Source organism: Battus philenor, unplaced genomic scaffold (genome assembly GCF_028537555.1).
Source record: "Battus philenor isolate CCGP_79_NKW_IND1 unplaced genomic scaffold, ilBatPhil1.0.hap1 SCAF_15, whole genome shotgun sequence".
Taxonomy (NCBI): Eukaryota; Metazoa; Arthropoda; class Insecta; order Lepidoptera; family Papilionidae; genus Battus; species Battus philenor.
The window spans coordinates 8,969,490-8,985,982 of NW_027181677.1; the positions used below are offsets into that span (position 1 = coordinate 8,969,490).

The 16,493-nt window shown below is 32.9% G+C and overlaps 1 protein-coding gene across 2 annotated transcripts in view; it reads right to left on the minus strand.

Annotated features, from left to right (window-relative positions):
• The window catches only part of LOC137918615 (mitogen-activated protein kinase kinase kinase 7-like), a 29,470-nt gene that overhangs the window by 8,666 nt on the left and 4,311 nt on the right, over positions 1–16,493 (minus strand). For both annotated transcript variants that reach the window (XM_068761440.1, XM_068761439.1), the window contains one exon: positions 16,355–16,445. In XM_068761440.1, coding sequence (XP_068617541.1) covers positions 16,355–16,445 — 91 coding nt within the window. The remainder of the gene's footprint in view (positions 1–16,354; positions 16,446–16,493) is intronic.

Consider the following 16,493-nt stretch of genomic DNA (forward strand, 5'->3'; position numbering starts at 1 on the left):
TTATTCAATGTTTTTGGTAAAAATTCCTCGGACAATATCGTGTTTGGCTTCGCCACCTTACACGGTTAGCCTCTTCAGCTCTTCACCGGTGAGAACAACGAGATCATCTAATCACAATTTATATCTTAATTAGTTTAACCATCGTTGAGTATAAAATAATTTAGTTTAATTGGGCCCATGCCTTAAAAACAACTAATACTGGAACCAGAAGACTGCGAATAGTTACCAAATTTAAATACATTGTAGATTCTTCACCTACGTAATTACCGCTTAAAAAGTAACCGCCTATCGTCGCCTTTTTGTTTATACAAAAATACGGCATATATGGCAATGTTTTAAAACATTATTTGAGAGTATTCAGTAAGATTAGAAAAATTATCTGATTTTACAAACCCTAGATTATAGATACTATATACATTAGTATAAGTAAAAACGTTTCGCATACGATACTGGTGACGTAATGGGGGCTGAGAACAATCGTTAGCACCGTGCGACACTTGTGATGAATCGTCAAGTGTCACATCCGCGGCGGTATTGTATCACGGACGGTAAGATGACAATGGACGAAATTTATTTTGGCATCAAATATATATTTACATAACTATACGGCACTCAACGTATCAGAGTATAAATACACTGATAATTTATGAAGCCCTTTATACTATAGTATGTATACTCCTAAAGTAGAGACACAACAATATAATACAGAACCAATCTTTCATCTCTAACCGCAAATTAACTATATTACCATAGTGATTTTATAGAGAACTACGAAAATTTATACGCAAAAATTTAATTTACGGTAAAATCTTAAAATTGTCTTCTTTCGTATTTAAAATCTATATCTTATGCAAATGTATTTAAGTTTTAAGTGCTTATATGGAGTCCGAATGTCTCGGGGTATAAATTGGCATCAATCATAATTATTTCCGCCGTAAGATGTCCACTGCGATCAAAGCCTTTTCTCGTAGATTTCAAATAGTTACGCTTGGAAGCGGTTGCCTCTATGACCTTGACCAGGTCGTCTTTCCAACACGAAAAATTATTACAAAAGAGACAAATCTATTTACAGGCTTAGTTTACGTTAAGTTTATGGATTTTGTTAAATTTAGAACCGAGCTAATAAAAGCGCTGTGTTATTTGTAAAAAATCTAAATATCTCTAGATATTACTAATTAATAACTATTGAAAAACGGGATCAATAGTCACCGCGTATGCAATTTTCTTGAGTTACTTAAATTATTTAGCAAATAAATAAATATGTAAGATGGAGTGTGTCTATCATTGAAGTATTGTAGAATGATAGCGATGCTCCAAAGGTAAGTCATTGAGAACATTATTCAGAATTACGTCTTAGTGTTGGTCGAGATTATGGTGCTGCGTGAGGCATCATATCGGTGTTGCATCATTATAAATCAGCGGGCGGCTAAAGCTCTCTTTGATCGGTGGCATTAATGTCCTCGACGCGGCGTTGGGACGAGGCTCAGCAGACCGTACGGATTACGTCAGCGATGACATCTCGCAGAAACTTCAGGCTTAAAGCTGCCGCTTTCAAGATACAGTAAACGCTAATCGTTATTGATAGCTTTATTCCACGTTACGTATATTCGTATATTTTTAATTTCCTTCAATTGGGTAAGATTGAGATGCTCGAGCTCATGCCAAAAATCTTCGGAAAATCCAGACTCTGAATGTGGGAATCGCGCTAGGTGGCTGACAGATGTACATTCAGGCGTTTGAAAAAAGCGTGATTCACCGTCTTTCATTACGGAAATATACTTTACGAATTTAGTCGTCCTTGAATGCGATGTAAAAGTGAAAATATAAGGGACAGTAATACTCTTGCAATAAATCTTCGCGAACAGTGGAACGGTCGTGTAGTTGTTTGACAAAATATATAATTTCACCGTAGTAACATTTTGTAGCGTTGATTAATGATGTTTAACATTAAATTATAAGCATTACTATTTTACGTTTTCAGATGTATTCGTGCGTGTTCGTCAAGCGACATGTTTGAAAAAGTTATAGATAAATCTATTATGAACAAAATATACCGTATATTTTAGTCTTATTTATACGCGGTTAATCACAGTGGAATATATGGGATGAAGTTATAATAATATATTATAAATGTTTACATAACACATTACGAAGAATACGAAATAATTTCCCTTGATGATCAAATGTTTGTGTTTGAAATAATATATTTTGAGAAAATAGTATATAAAGAATACCTTACTTACTATTATCTGAAAATTTTACGATAAATGTAAATGAATCAAGTCCAAAATCTTTATTGTACCTAAAACAATAAGCCATTATAGAACATTTTTGCCTTTAAACAATTGAGTGTATTGTATTTTATTTTAAAGGGCGTCACACCTACTGATATTACTTCGCTAATGAGATCTAAAGAAGTCGATGAAAGAAAACGCAGCGACTTGCAAGAATCAATATTTAAAATTTATAACCGTGGATAACATAATTGTATTATTGGAATATTGTGACGAGACAATTTGTTTTTGAATTCTACTTTTGTTACATCTATATCACATTGATGTATAAAGCTAGAGGTTGTGCACCACAGTGTTTGAACCGACGACATCGTCAGGATGCCGACAAGCGCAAGACCGGTCATCATGGCGATCTTTGAGGGAGACCTATGCCTTGCTGTGATCGTCTATCGGCTGATAAGATGATTATATGTGACTTTTATTAACCTCCTCATATCGAGAGGATCGTCTTAACTTACGATAAAATTTAGTAACTGATCTATTAATGACATCTATGACTCAAACTTTTATTCTTACAATAAGGCTCCTGATTTTGTTGCGGTCATAAAAATCACCGCTTGTGGCTAAAATCAACATTGATTATTATTTAAGTACTTGTCAAAGGTTGTAATACAATATATAAAAGTATAATATAATACCCTAGTGTTGCTTTATAGAGTGATTGGTCATGCTTCAAGGAATGAAAGTATAGTTCATTTGTTAACAAAATTTTATACATATTTTCAATCACCCTGTATAAAAATATACCACCGTATCCTAATTTTTTGTATACCAACAGACTAAGTTTCCAAGTTTATGCAAACTATATGCAGCTAATAGATTGATATGATTATTACTCGAATTATTATGGTAGCGTCTTAACTTTTCAAATACAAAATCCTGTGGGGCGGTGTTTTCACTAAGAGAAAATACCCGATTCAATGTAATCGCTAGCGATATTATAGATTTCGGAATACCCTCTCGCAAAAGGTACATTTTATTTTATGAGTTTTTTTTTCTATTCAAATTTATTACAAAACAATAAAGGTTACATACATATACAACAACCACATGTTATATATATATATATATATATATATATATATATACACACATAATATACAACAACCTTGTTTATAACAAGTTTCCTATCGAAATGATAAAGTTCCCTCGCGAAAAGACAAACGACAGTCATTGAGAATTGCTAGGTTATTTAGTGCCCATTGTAAAGAGGGCAGTTTACAATTTCGTGCCAACTTCTACGGCGAAATCGGAACTGGGGCAGTCGCCGTTAATGTGCTATATACGTGATCGTATCCAGATCACATCAAAGAATCGGGATGCGGGATGCGGGATATGAAGCAGCAGCATTGATCAGGACAGACCGGCGACGTTACGTTGCTCCGGTTATACGGGTGTATAGATTCGTCGCTAAATTTATGTACCTCGTTCGGCAAGGTTATTTACGATTCCGTTATACATTATGTTCCGATGATGTATTCATATGACATGAACCCTTGACAATGATGACGCTCGATTATTTTGTTTTCGCTTTGGCTATATCTGACAAAAAGTGTATGTGCAAACATACTGCTGTTTAAAGAATATTGTTAACTCTTTTTTAAAAGATGTGGTGTTGTAGAGTTTCTTCCTGCTTCTTCTCCACATTTTATAACTACTATGCCATTTTATTTTGCTTTCTTTTCCCTTTTATTTCTCTGGTGAATATTATTTTAAACAGGAAAAACGTTAGCGTAAACTTGATCATTAACTCTTACGTACCTGTGGTTTTCCCTAACAAACGGGTTTGGGATGCACGGTTATAATTTTATTAATCTTCGAAATTTTTTACGGGAAGTAGTTACCAATATTCGCGTTCATGATATGAGAGATTTGAAAAGGTTACTAGCTAATACTTAAAACGTAATATATCAGCACAGTTTAATATCGTCAATGCAAAAATCATTAAATAGTAAAATAAAGTAAATTATTCAAAATTTTATTAGAAATATTCAAATATGTTATATCACAATTTACTTGTGTGTATTATGCTTTGAGAACTTTAAACCTAATTATTATTTATTAAAAAAGATGTCCAACCACGAAGAATTCGCTTTCCTTGATTATATTGTTCAAGTCCACGTAATATGTTGATGACTCATAAATTGACTTTACGTACTCAAAATTCCAAGTAAAAACAGACAAGAAACCGACATATTTATTTAATGATAATATTATATAACGGACACAGAGAATGGAAGACCTAAGTAATATTAATTTATATAGAAAAGTGAGTTGAACTAATGTTTAAGTAGAAGATTGAATAAAATCAACAAATAGTGTCTAATTGCCAGGTGAGCTTGAGCTCTCCAATATATATTATAACTAATAATTAACAAATAATTTTTTAGGAACAAATCTGTACAGAGTTTACAAACAAAATGGGCGTATTTACTACCTAAAACCTGTTCTAAGTTTGCACAGGAACAAGTCAAAATTTTACCTATCGTACTAATACCAAGATTAAAACAATTATAACATAGTAATAGTACAAATTAGGGTAAGGTTTTATTGTTTCTTATTTAAATAAAAATATTTCGTACATCTTCCATTATATCGTTTAAGTAATGTTTAAGTTGTACACTGCATTTGAGGTTTGCTGAAATATTTTTAATATATGATATGATTGCCAATAAAATTTATTGTAAATTTAACAACATTACATGCAAATACAAATCTCATGAAAGAATAGGAAAATTGCAATTTAAGTGACGGGCAAGCACAATATGACAAATAAAAAATATCAAAAAACCACACAACACGTAACAAAAAAAAGAGAATTTTTGGAGAAAAAACTCAAATCAATAATTTAATAATTTACTAAGTATATACTATCGTACAACCAGACACGTAGTAATCATTAATTGATTTATTAATAAGCCTTACATATAAAAAATAAAATAGTAATGTAATCATCATTAGTATCATCATATCAGCCGATAGACGCCCACTAGGCCTAGGCCTACAGGACAGACCGCAACAATGACCGAGCCAATATAATGCCGATTATTTATTAAAGTTTATTTTCAATATATTGTTTTTTTCACGGCGAATACTTTAAAAAATTTCTATTTTATGATTTGTAGTGTCTTGACATTGTTTGTTGAAAATCAGATTATGTGGGTAAATAATTTGATTGTGTTTGTAATAATTGAAGTAAGGATTAGAATGAAACAATTAAACGAGGGATAACGGCAGCAGGAAGCAATAGGAAAACTATTGGCAAAGGTAACGTTGTGAAATAGCGGCGTGAGTCACGCGTGTATTTCGGAGGAGCGCTCCCGCTGCGACGCACACGGCGGCCGGCACTCTGCTGTATATTTTATAACACCTCTTATAGATTGTATTTTTTTTTAATATTTATAATGATACTTTTTGAAATAGCCTTCTTGGTTCATTAACGTCATAGCAACTGATAGAAACCCATTGCAAGACCATCCCTGGAGATCGCCACCTTTCTAGAGCTTTCCGCAATCGGCAACTTCTCGCGACCTTTACTATGTCGTCGATCTACTTAGTGAGAATTCACGTTGGTTATGGCACCATGTGGTACTTAAAATTATGAAAACCACATAAACAATGTTATGTATCAAAATAGACCGATATTAAGTAAATTTATTATAAAAATTCAACAAAATAACACTTGCGAAAATTAAATAATTATTTAATTTCCGCAAGTAAATAATTGTATCTTAGATAGGATTAATATTAATTATAGATATTGATGAATAATAAATGAAAATATACAAGTGTATATAAATAAGTGCGTATATTTTATTAGCTATTTCCCGTCCGCTTCGCGTCGCGTAAAATATAGAGAAATGTTAAATTTTATTATCTACCTTTCTAATTATTGGGTAATTATTTCTAATTATTCTTTATTACAATCCCCCTTGCAGGTTCACCCGGTACAGGTTTCAACCTGTACTGGGCAAAAGGAATAATTCTACTAAATTTCAAGTCTCTTAGCTTTATGGTTCCAGAGATATCATGATGATTCAATACACATGTGTAAACTTCAAACATACATGTTATTTTTTTGTAATGAATTATTCCACTGTTGTTTTCGATGCATATATTTACTCGTATAGTTATGTCAGATTTTTCGCTAACGATTGAATATTTTATAGAAATTTAGAAAATTGCGTAATTGGTTCTCGGGCAGGCTGGTTGCCGCGGCAGCATCAACCGAGGTCATAGACGAGCGTAACGTTTTCGCGTAAACGTAAGCGAACGTTCGGCCACGGCCGGGGCGAGTGACGCAGGCACGAGCCCCGACCTACTTATGTCGTCAAAAAAAAATCAGCAGATGTTTAACTTTGCGGCGGGATATATCGAGCCGTGTGTTGTTCCGAATAGAAATAAACTTGTCACATATTTTGATTATATCTAGAGCGGGCGGTTAGTCACATGCTGGTGCCGATGCCAACGTCCCGGCCGCTGCACACCACCATCAAAGCTATAAAGGCAATCGTATTCCAGACTGAATCACACTAAGCGCCGTCTGCAAAATGTCTCACTGATACTCATTTATGCTCCCGATCCAGCGTCCGTACCGCGTCTCTGAAAGACACGCTGACGTCTCGGACCGCGTCTTGTTTGTTTACGGCATACTGTTATTACTTTTATTGCGTTATCTTTATTTTTTCTATTTCGTACACAGCAGAGAACCGAAGGTGATGTATGCCATGTTTAAGTTTAAGCTCTCCGACGTAATCTCGTCTTTTTCCCAAGTATAAACAATTTGATCGGACAAAGGTGTAAAGGCTTTGAAGAGATGAATGAGTTATACTCATTTGTCAGCATGAAACTTTTCACCTTTTACACCAATCACCGTGTATTTCACTGAAATATGTTACATTAATTTATTTTTTCTATTGGAATGCGACAAGTGAACTTCTGGCAGCACAAAATCTACAGGAGTCTATTTTTTTGATGATGATTTTAATATCTCGTAATCCTAATTGTAAAATGACGTTTTTTGTTAACAATTTATTTTTATTTAATTATCAGCGTGTTACACCATTTTAAAGCTTTTGCATAATTAATTATCTTGTATACATAATGTTATTACCGGGAAATTTTTTACCATAACTGTACTTGTGCTCCGGTTTACTTCAATTTATCAAAGATTTTCTTTGAGAAAAGCAGGACTATCACAACATTCATCTTTTTTATTCATATTATTATCTAATTAGAATTATAAAGATTATTTATTGAGAATGTCAGGAAGTCCCAATTTAACAGAAATAAGAATTAGATTGTGCTTTACTGTGACGGCAACCTTCAACTTAAAGATGAAACTCGAACGGTTTTTTTTTAAATAATATTTTCATTATAAATCTTTAATATTTATATGTCAAGCGTTATTTCATGTTTTAATATGTACAAATAAACTCGTAAGTGGTTTAAATATAAAGAGATGACGCGGAAACAACTCCCGCGTATGCGTTTTTAGGCCGCGTAAACAGACTTGTGTTCAAAAGAGAGTTGAGCATCGCTTTGAAAACGGCACGGTACAACAAAAGATTACATTGTAAATAAATTTCAGAGTCGTAAATTTGTACAACGGCCTAGGTCATTAGACGTTACCGTACGATGTAACTGATAAACTGCGCGCGGAATTAAACAACGTATTCGATAGAATAGTATTTTAAATATGATGAAGAATAATTAATTTGGGTTCCCTAGTATTAATCGTCATAGTTTTATGTCATATCGATGATCATAAGATTTATTACCCTGTGTTATTGCTAAAAGCTTTTAAGTGATGAACCTATAACTGATTTGCTAACAATTAATGTATATACTTTATCAAAATCCAATAGTTTAAGTAATAATAACGTAATGATAGTATTGTAAGAAAAAGTGTTTTAAAAATTAGAATCACAACATATTAAAATCATTTCTATCAGTCTCTGTTAACTGTACGAGGATTAGAAATAGATGTAAAAGTACATGTAAAAAATATTTACCTTCTTAACTTTTTCACATAAACACACTGCATTTAGGCACAATTGTTAATTGAAATAGCTAAGTGTTTTTGTGTTTGTTTGCTTCTATTGTGAATAATATTATACAAACAACAAATAACAATACGGGTTTAAATAAATGTTTACAAATAATTATATTTTCGATGTGATTACCGCTAATTTACACAAATAAAAAAAACTTAGTTAAATTATTTTAAGTTATATTAGCGGGCAATGTTTTGCGCCTTCGAATCGGAGCGCTATCATCATAAAATAATTAGCGGTGATTCACCGATGCGCCGAAAGCATCACTCGACGCTGTGAGATCGCAGTTAGCCGAGTGCTTTTGGCAAAGCCTTTTGACAGCCGATTATTTCTATGTCCACGATCGTTAGCAGCGATTATAAATTTAACCGCGCGACTGCGATGGCGGCTGTTTATCATCTGTGCTGTGATTGATCGCAATCAAGGTAAATATATAAACTGTTCCTTTTTGCCAGAGAAGCGATAATCGATCGTGAGATTACACAACTGAACATTCAACATTATATATCTTGTATTCACTGGACAGAGTTAATATCAGAAAATGCACGTCTTATTACTTGATTAATAGGTAAGGATGCGTCTACATGCTTGTAACTTTTAAGCAAGGACGTATTCTCCTTATATGTCGATAATTTCTGTTCATGCTCAGTGTGTTTTTGAACCTATTTTTATTTAGCATTATTTGATTTAGTGTATTCTTACATAATTCCTGTTTTTCGTATGGATAGCGATACAGTATACAGTAAATCTCGGTAAAGAAATCGGAACGACATTTTATGACAACCGAGAAGAAAAATAATTACGTTAATTGATATGTGCACATCTTTTAAAAAAGTTGTCACACGGTAACACTTCTTTACAGTTGTTCTCATCGGTTTTTTCAATTGCTTGCAAAATTACGGTTGATGAGCTTAAATTCGCAAACTTGCCTGTTAAGTTTGACGATTATGGTATATCCCCTCATAGATACGTTTAGGGGAGGCCTATGCCTTTTAGGTGGGCGTCTATGGGCTGAAATGACCAGCGCTATATCAACTCTGTTCATCGAATAAAACAGTTTTTGTTTGTGTGACGTAATTGTGTTTCTATGAATTTTACTTTCGTTGAAGAACATACAGGGCTTACAATACATTGGACTAATGAACAATGAGGAACTTAATATTCTTAAAAATTTATATTTTTATTAAGATATGTATAAGTATGTAAAAGGTTCTTAAGATTATTAAAACTGCGTATTTGACAGTTCGTTATGAACTTCGAGCAACGTCTGTCGTATCAATTAAAATTATGTTTTTCTTAAATATTTTTTGGACTTTAATGTAAATGCAAATCTTAATTTACAAATTATTATTTAAATAATCAATGTAAAGTTTACTTACACTATTGCAAATTATAATGACGAAAAATATGTGTCATATTCAAAATTATATTGAATAATAATTTTTTAATTAAAGAGTAATTATAATTAAATTTATTTTCAGTATTATATATGTGAAAATGTGTTTTATAGCCAAAAAAAACTTCTAGGTGAAGTACCTACCTATTTTTTTAATTTTTATGACAAAATTCTCGTATAAGAACTTGTACCATATAAAACTTTAATTAACACATGTAATCATTTAAAATTTTCTTGAGCACTTACTCATGAAAACGTCTAGGAACACCTCAAACTTGTAATAACTTGGTTGCACTCTTATCGAAACTTGAAATGAACAGTCTTTTTGTGGCATCTCACTGAACTACCGCATAAGTGTCCACGATATCGGCATTCGTGCACAAGCCGCGGTACGAAGGCGGTGTCGCCCGTTGGGCAGTCGTCCTGCAAATGCGAGGTGCTCCGCGGACGCATCCGTATGCACCGAGGCGACAGTGCCGCGAGACTGTGCGTCGTCACCGAGCCCGTCCCATGTATCCCGATAACCTCAAATTAGATTAATTGTATCGAGCTGATTCATGCCTGTACCCGACGCCAAGGGTTGCCAACAGCGAACGAAAAAAGACGGGACAAAGTGAGGGGGCGACGATTGTCGACTCGAGGCTATTTAATTGTGGGAATTTCTCTTTTTTCTTTCATCTGAACCCACTTTGATATATAAAAAATTTGTTATAACCACTATAAAAAACCACCCCTAATTACTATTGTTTTGGTGTGCGTGTGAAATTGACAGTATACTTAAGCGGAATTGCCAGCAATTAAAAATATTTATATTACTGTAAGGAATAATAAATCCGTTTTAGAAACTAATCCCTATTATATAGTAATAAGTATTAATATTAACCGTCCGCTTAACCTGTGCTATTAATGAGAATGTTTATGAATGCTATTATTCAACTGTTAACCACTTGAATATCGGAAATTGCAGATTGATTTATTACTAAGAGGTTATTTCAAAAGGTGACCTCATACCCACCTGAATTTATTATATTAAATTGTAGGAAGATTTAGAGGTAATATATATCTATTGCGCGGTTTCTGCAATAAAACTGTAAGGAGGTTGTTTTATTAAAATGTATATTTGTATTACGCTATAAAAGCAAGAAGACCGTCCAAAAAAATGGCGTACAATTGGCGACCCTGCTGACACCGGACTAATACGTCGGCTTAATATAACAAAAGGGGATTACAGACAGAGACAAGTGGTGTTTTCGACTTTACACGCCGATGCATACAGATGCAGCGTAAGCCCCTCGCGTCAATGTACTGCTGTAATTGATCTAAATATAATAAATTTTATTGTAAAGATGTTTCACACTACACTGTTACGTCACTTCATAATGTGAGTACTGTTTTGTTTTCAAGAGGCGATAATTGACTATTTAAAAGCCTACTTGAGTAATGATATTTTGAATTTCAATTTGGTAAGTGCCGATTTCACATTCTATTATACGATCCCGTAATTGCATAATGCGAAGCATTCAAATATGTTAGATATTATAAGAGCAGAGTTTTAGGGTAACCGCACCGTAATGATTAAATAGTCATTTTAAAAACAAAAATGTTTGTTAAAAACGTATACAATATAATTAACTTTTTTTAATAAATGAAGGAAGTATGATGCAAAACACTTTCAACCGGTTCTTTTGAAAATATTTGGGCGAGTCCCGTGTCCAGAAATGGACCTGCTTACGGTGGACATGACAGTGAAAAAATGTTTATATTTTATTCTTCTCTATCTTTATTTGTCTGATGGTTCAAACATTAGTCTCTATAAGCTTGCATTCAAAAAATATTTGGAATTTACAAAATGATGGTAAAATTTTTTGATGATCCACTCTATGGCTTTAGATTAAAAAAAATTCTTAGCGCTTTGTATTTAAATAAACAAGTGGAGCAATGGCAAAAAATTAGGTTGTTTACTAATGTTCGCAAAATGAGTTGAACTTGAAGTTCCCACTCAATCGCGGGCTTCATTTATATACACGCAGGCCGACTCTAGACAGGTAAACAGGAAAGGTGTCTCTGATTTCTGTGACAAAAATAATATTGAAGCTTCTTTGAATTGTCTCCGTGTAGTAAGTACAGTCATCTCTAGTTGCGTAAGCGCAGACTGAATAAAGACTCTAGTTTAATAGGTTTTTATATTAATACAAATGCATAAATTAAACTTTATAAAATTAAATGTGAATTGTTATATAGCTAAACTTCAATAATATAGGAAATAAAAGAGTACATAAGAAATGAAGTACAATCACATAAAAAATAGAAATTGTTGGTATGGATTATAGCGTAGATTATAATCGTTACGAATGCGTATAAAAGCTGACTACCGGTAAAATTGTATCGTTTTAAAAGTCGGGCAAGTGAAGACATCACTTCCTCGTTACATCTGGAACAGGTTAGCTTGAACACAATAAGGAACAAGCGGTGTTGGGAACAGGCAACCCCGTTCGTGATCTAACAATACTTCGTTGCGAGCCGGTCGTTGGTCCCACATCGCTTCCTAGAAGGTAAGCGGACACAGTCTAAAATAGTCCCGGCCTCTTCCGAGAACCGTGACTCATGCCGGGACCGTCCCGGACCGCATCTGGACCGGGCGTAACACCACAATCCCGTATTATAGACGTCGAGTATAAATGCACCTAAAACGAGCGGAGCGAACGCTTCCTCCTTATACGTATGTACGCGCTTATAAAACTCGCAATCACGTGCCGGCGCGGAGGCCGCTTTGGACAAAGAGCGCGCCTTTTTTTATCAACGATTTGCGCGTTTCCCGTGATCCAACTCTTACCATGTTGAACAAGATGCCTCGTATAAAACATTTACAAATAAAAGTTTGCAGTCAATACTTGAATTGTACCTTAAAACATAAACAAAATAAAATTTATTAATTTACATTGATCCGACAACGAGACTTATAATGTTTTAAGGCTTTTAATGATAAATTACTAACATACACCTAAAAATGTCTACCGTTTTAGATATAAAGGAGTAAAACGAACAAATATCGTTAATAACGTTTCTTAAAAATATAAGTATGTAATCAAAATTATATCTTTCAAAGAGAACCTTAATGTCCCCAAGACAACAATTAATTAATTTAACATTACATTAATCAGAGCGCATTTATAGTATTAAAAATTTCAAATGAAGTATCCTGTTCGAACTATTATTAAAATAAGTATGACGAAATAACGCGTAATATTTAAGTGCGTCGAATATTTTATGACAAATGACGCTGCAAAACAGGCCGTTCCACGAAGCGCCGCCTTAATGTGTTAACTTTATTAATCGCGCCTGTAACACGGGGGAGAATTAATAACAGCAATTTAATATAATATTATAATAGTTCTAATAATATTTAATAATATTATTTTAGGCGATTAAACTAATATTTAAATGACGTATGACTTTAATTGGCAAATTTATTATCCTTACCACAGTTATTATTGCAAAACAGTTTTTTTCTTTATAAAAAGTACACATATACATATTTTTATGTTACATATACTTCTAGATGCATTTTATTATTATTTTGGTGTACAATACGTAATATGTAATAAATAAATAAATATCTAAATTTTAACTAATAGCTTGTCCGATAAATAATTTCGCGCTCGAAAATAATGAAAATCATTAATACCGTAAGTAACAGAGGGAAAATGATTTCGAAGAGTTTGTTACTTTTTCTTAGCAGTTAAAAAATCATCGAGGGGTTTTTAAGTTGAAAATCTTGTGCCTCTAATAATCATAGTTTATGTATGACTTACAATAGTTTTATATACTGGTGTAAATTCAAAGTGATGGTAACAAGAACAAATAATAAAAAAACTGCATTTTTATAAATCCAATAAAAAAAATAATAGTTTTTTCGCCGAGTAATAAAACAGATTACAAAATATCTTATGTCTATAATCAAATTAAATATTTTGTAAAATTTTTAGTCCATCTAAGAAAATAAATGGAATGGTTTATTTGTTTTTAATGCATGTCTTTTGTGGTATATCTATACAAAGAGATTAAATAAAACAGCAGCGGGAGGTTGAGTCATGGCACACGTATGTCCTGGCACAGGACTACGCTATTTCGATATGCTGGCTCAAGCTCGATGATGCATTGAGTTAACTTTAGACTATCCATCTCTTTATAACGGAGAGAAAATCGTTGCAGTTTGCTAATCCAGAGTACTATGAAAAAAAGACATAATAAATATTTTAATTGAGACAGCCAATTTGTCTTAAGAAAATTAGCGCACCCGACAAGGTATTAATATAAATAGTTTCCCAACAATATTTAATACACGATAAATTTACTTAAAACAATATGCATATAAGCCAAAGTGTGAAAATTTTTAGCGCATAGATTTCCAACCAAGATGGTACTGCCTGCTAGTCGACGCTGTAGGTTTTCAAGAGGACAGTTGAAAGTATAAAGAAAAACTTTTTTTCACAAAATTGTTAAAAGGAAGCGTTGAATTTTTTGAAGAAATGTTAGAAACCCATAGGTTTTACTTTAGAGCATCAATGGTTTAATATTAGCAATTTAACAAGAAAAATTATTGTCGATAAGCAGGTCAGAAGACGCTAGATGAAGACCGCTTTCAACCGGTCTTATCAGAAATCTACTGAGGAGGCTTTTGTACAGCAACTAAATAACGTGGAAGAATAATTAATACCTGTATTAACAATGAATAAATGTATAATAGGTATCATTACTAATTGAGCGGCTGATTCATAGCTTCAACTAAATTCTTTTTTCATATATTTATATATTAACAATGCACATCTATTGGAGATACAAAATAAGGTTATATAGGTATAAAATTATAATCGATTATACCAAACGGCGTAGCATCGGCTCGAGCGAAGCGAACTTCGAATGGGAATGCTAAACGCGATTCAATTGACAGCCTAAGCAGAGGTCTTTGGAACCATAAGGCCAAGGGATTTGAAATTTAGTGGAAATGTTCTTCTTGCTGTGTAGAGGTCAACTAAGTAATCTGAGCAATTTTACCAAGTTCCACCTGAAATCTTGGTAGAGGGAACATTCATGAAAAATGTATAAAGTTGAACTCAAATATTTTTCACGGCATGTTAAATGGCGTGGAATGGATTCTATGAGATTATACCAACAAAAGGCAATGCGAGCCACGCGATAAGGCCCGCCTGGATAGAGCAAGCTTATGTATAAAATTCAGCATTCAGCAAGCAAAACGCAGGTTTGATTTAACTGTTATAATTTACATTACATCTGGCTCTTTAATTATTTAGGGATCTCTATGGTTATAAAAAAGTGCGATAAAAACATAAAAAAATAATTTTCATCATTACTATTTCAATCTTTTAAATCTTTTCAAATTTTAATATGGAATCAAAAGAGAGATTATATCAAGGGTTCTTAGAATTTTCACTCAATATCTATTTATTATTGTAATTTAATTGATTTGTATAAGATTATATTTATTCATCATCATTTTAGCTTTAGGACGCCCACCTCTGGACTAAAGCCATCCGCCATAGATTTTTACCAGGACTGGTTGAAAGCAATAACTGCATCAAGCGTCTACCGTTAAGAAGTCTGTCTATCCATCTTGTAGATGCATGTTCTACGCTTCTCTCGCTAATCCGTGGTCTAATCCAGAATATTAAGGCTCCAGCCGCTAGTATAGACCTACCCTATTCTTTTAGCGACTGTGACCGACCAACAAGGCTAGAGAAAGAAATCATGTTTCAGTGCCGTAAATAATTTCTATTGATATTTATTAATTACTTATAAAGAAATTTGCAACAAAACAACAACAACATTGCTGGTTGAATTTATTCAAATTCAAACTACATTATTAGGCGTGATGAAAAATGAAAGTGTTGTCGAAATTATCATTTTTCTTTGGATATCATGTATTAAATGAGCCAACGTAGTTATCAATACAGATTAGTAGACAGTATAAAATTTAACAAACTTTCTCAAAAATATATATTCAACAATAAATAGATCTAATAGATTGCGTTTTCGTAATTTTAAGTTTGAGTTCAAATTAATTAGATTTACATACAAATGAGAAACATATATATTTATTTTGAATATTATAAGAAACCTATTTTATTTACGATTTAAATGATATTTATTTGTTCTGAAGAACTACTCATGATTTATAAATAGAAAGAGTGTCTATCTAAAAAAAGTGCGTTTAGGTGCTTGTTTAAAAGAAAGGATAAAAATATGTAATTACTAATACCTCTTTATCAACTTTTGTTGTAATTTTTAATTTATAACAAAAGAAAATCGTTTTAAATGTCTGTCTCTGTTTTAACGTCATATTAATAATATGCCTTTTTTGTACAGCTTTTGCGATAGTTATAATAAAAGTCGTCATCGTCTACAGTTAAAATTATTTTTCGGAATTCTATTGTCTGAAGCTAAACTGTACGAATTTAAATAGAAGCATTGAAAAAAAATCATGAATCATTAAATACACACACGTATAAACATGTTGGTGAAAATTATTTCTGAATTAAAGTTATTTAAAAAAAAATCTCGGCACTGTGAATTTAGCATGCAACACTCACCGACTGGGATAAATTTATCAAAACCCGCCATGTTCTTGACTTCCACGTAACCGTCAAAATCGAGCGGCAAGTCGTTTAGCTCCCACGCGTTCTGAAATTTTTTATAATGGATATTTGAAAACAAGACTCGCGAAAACAC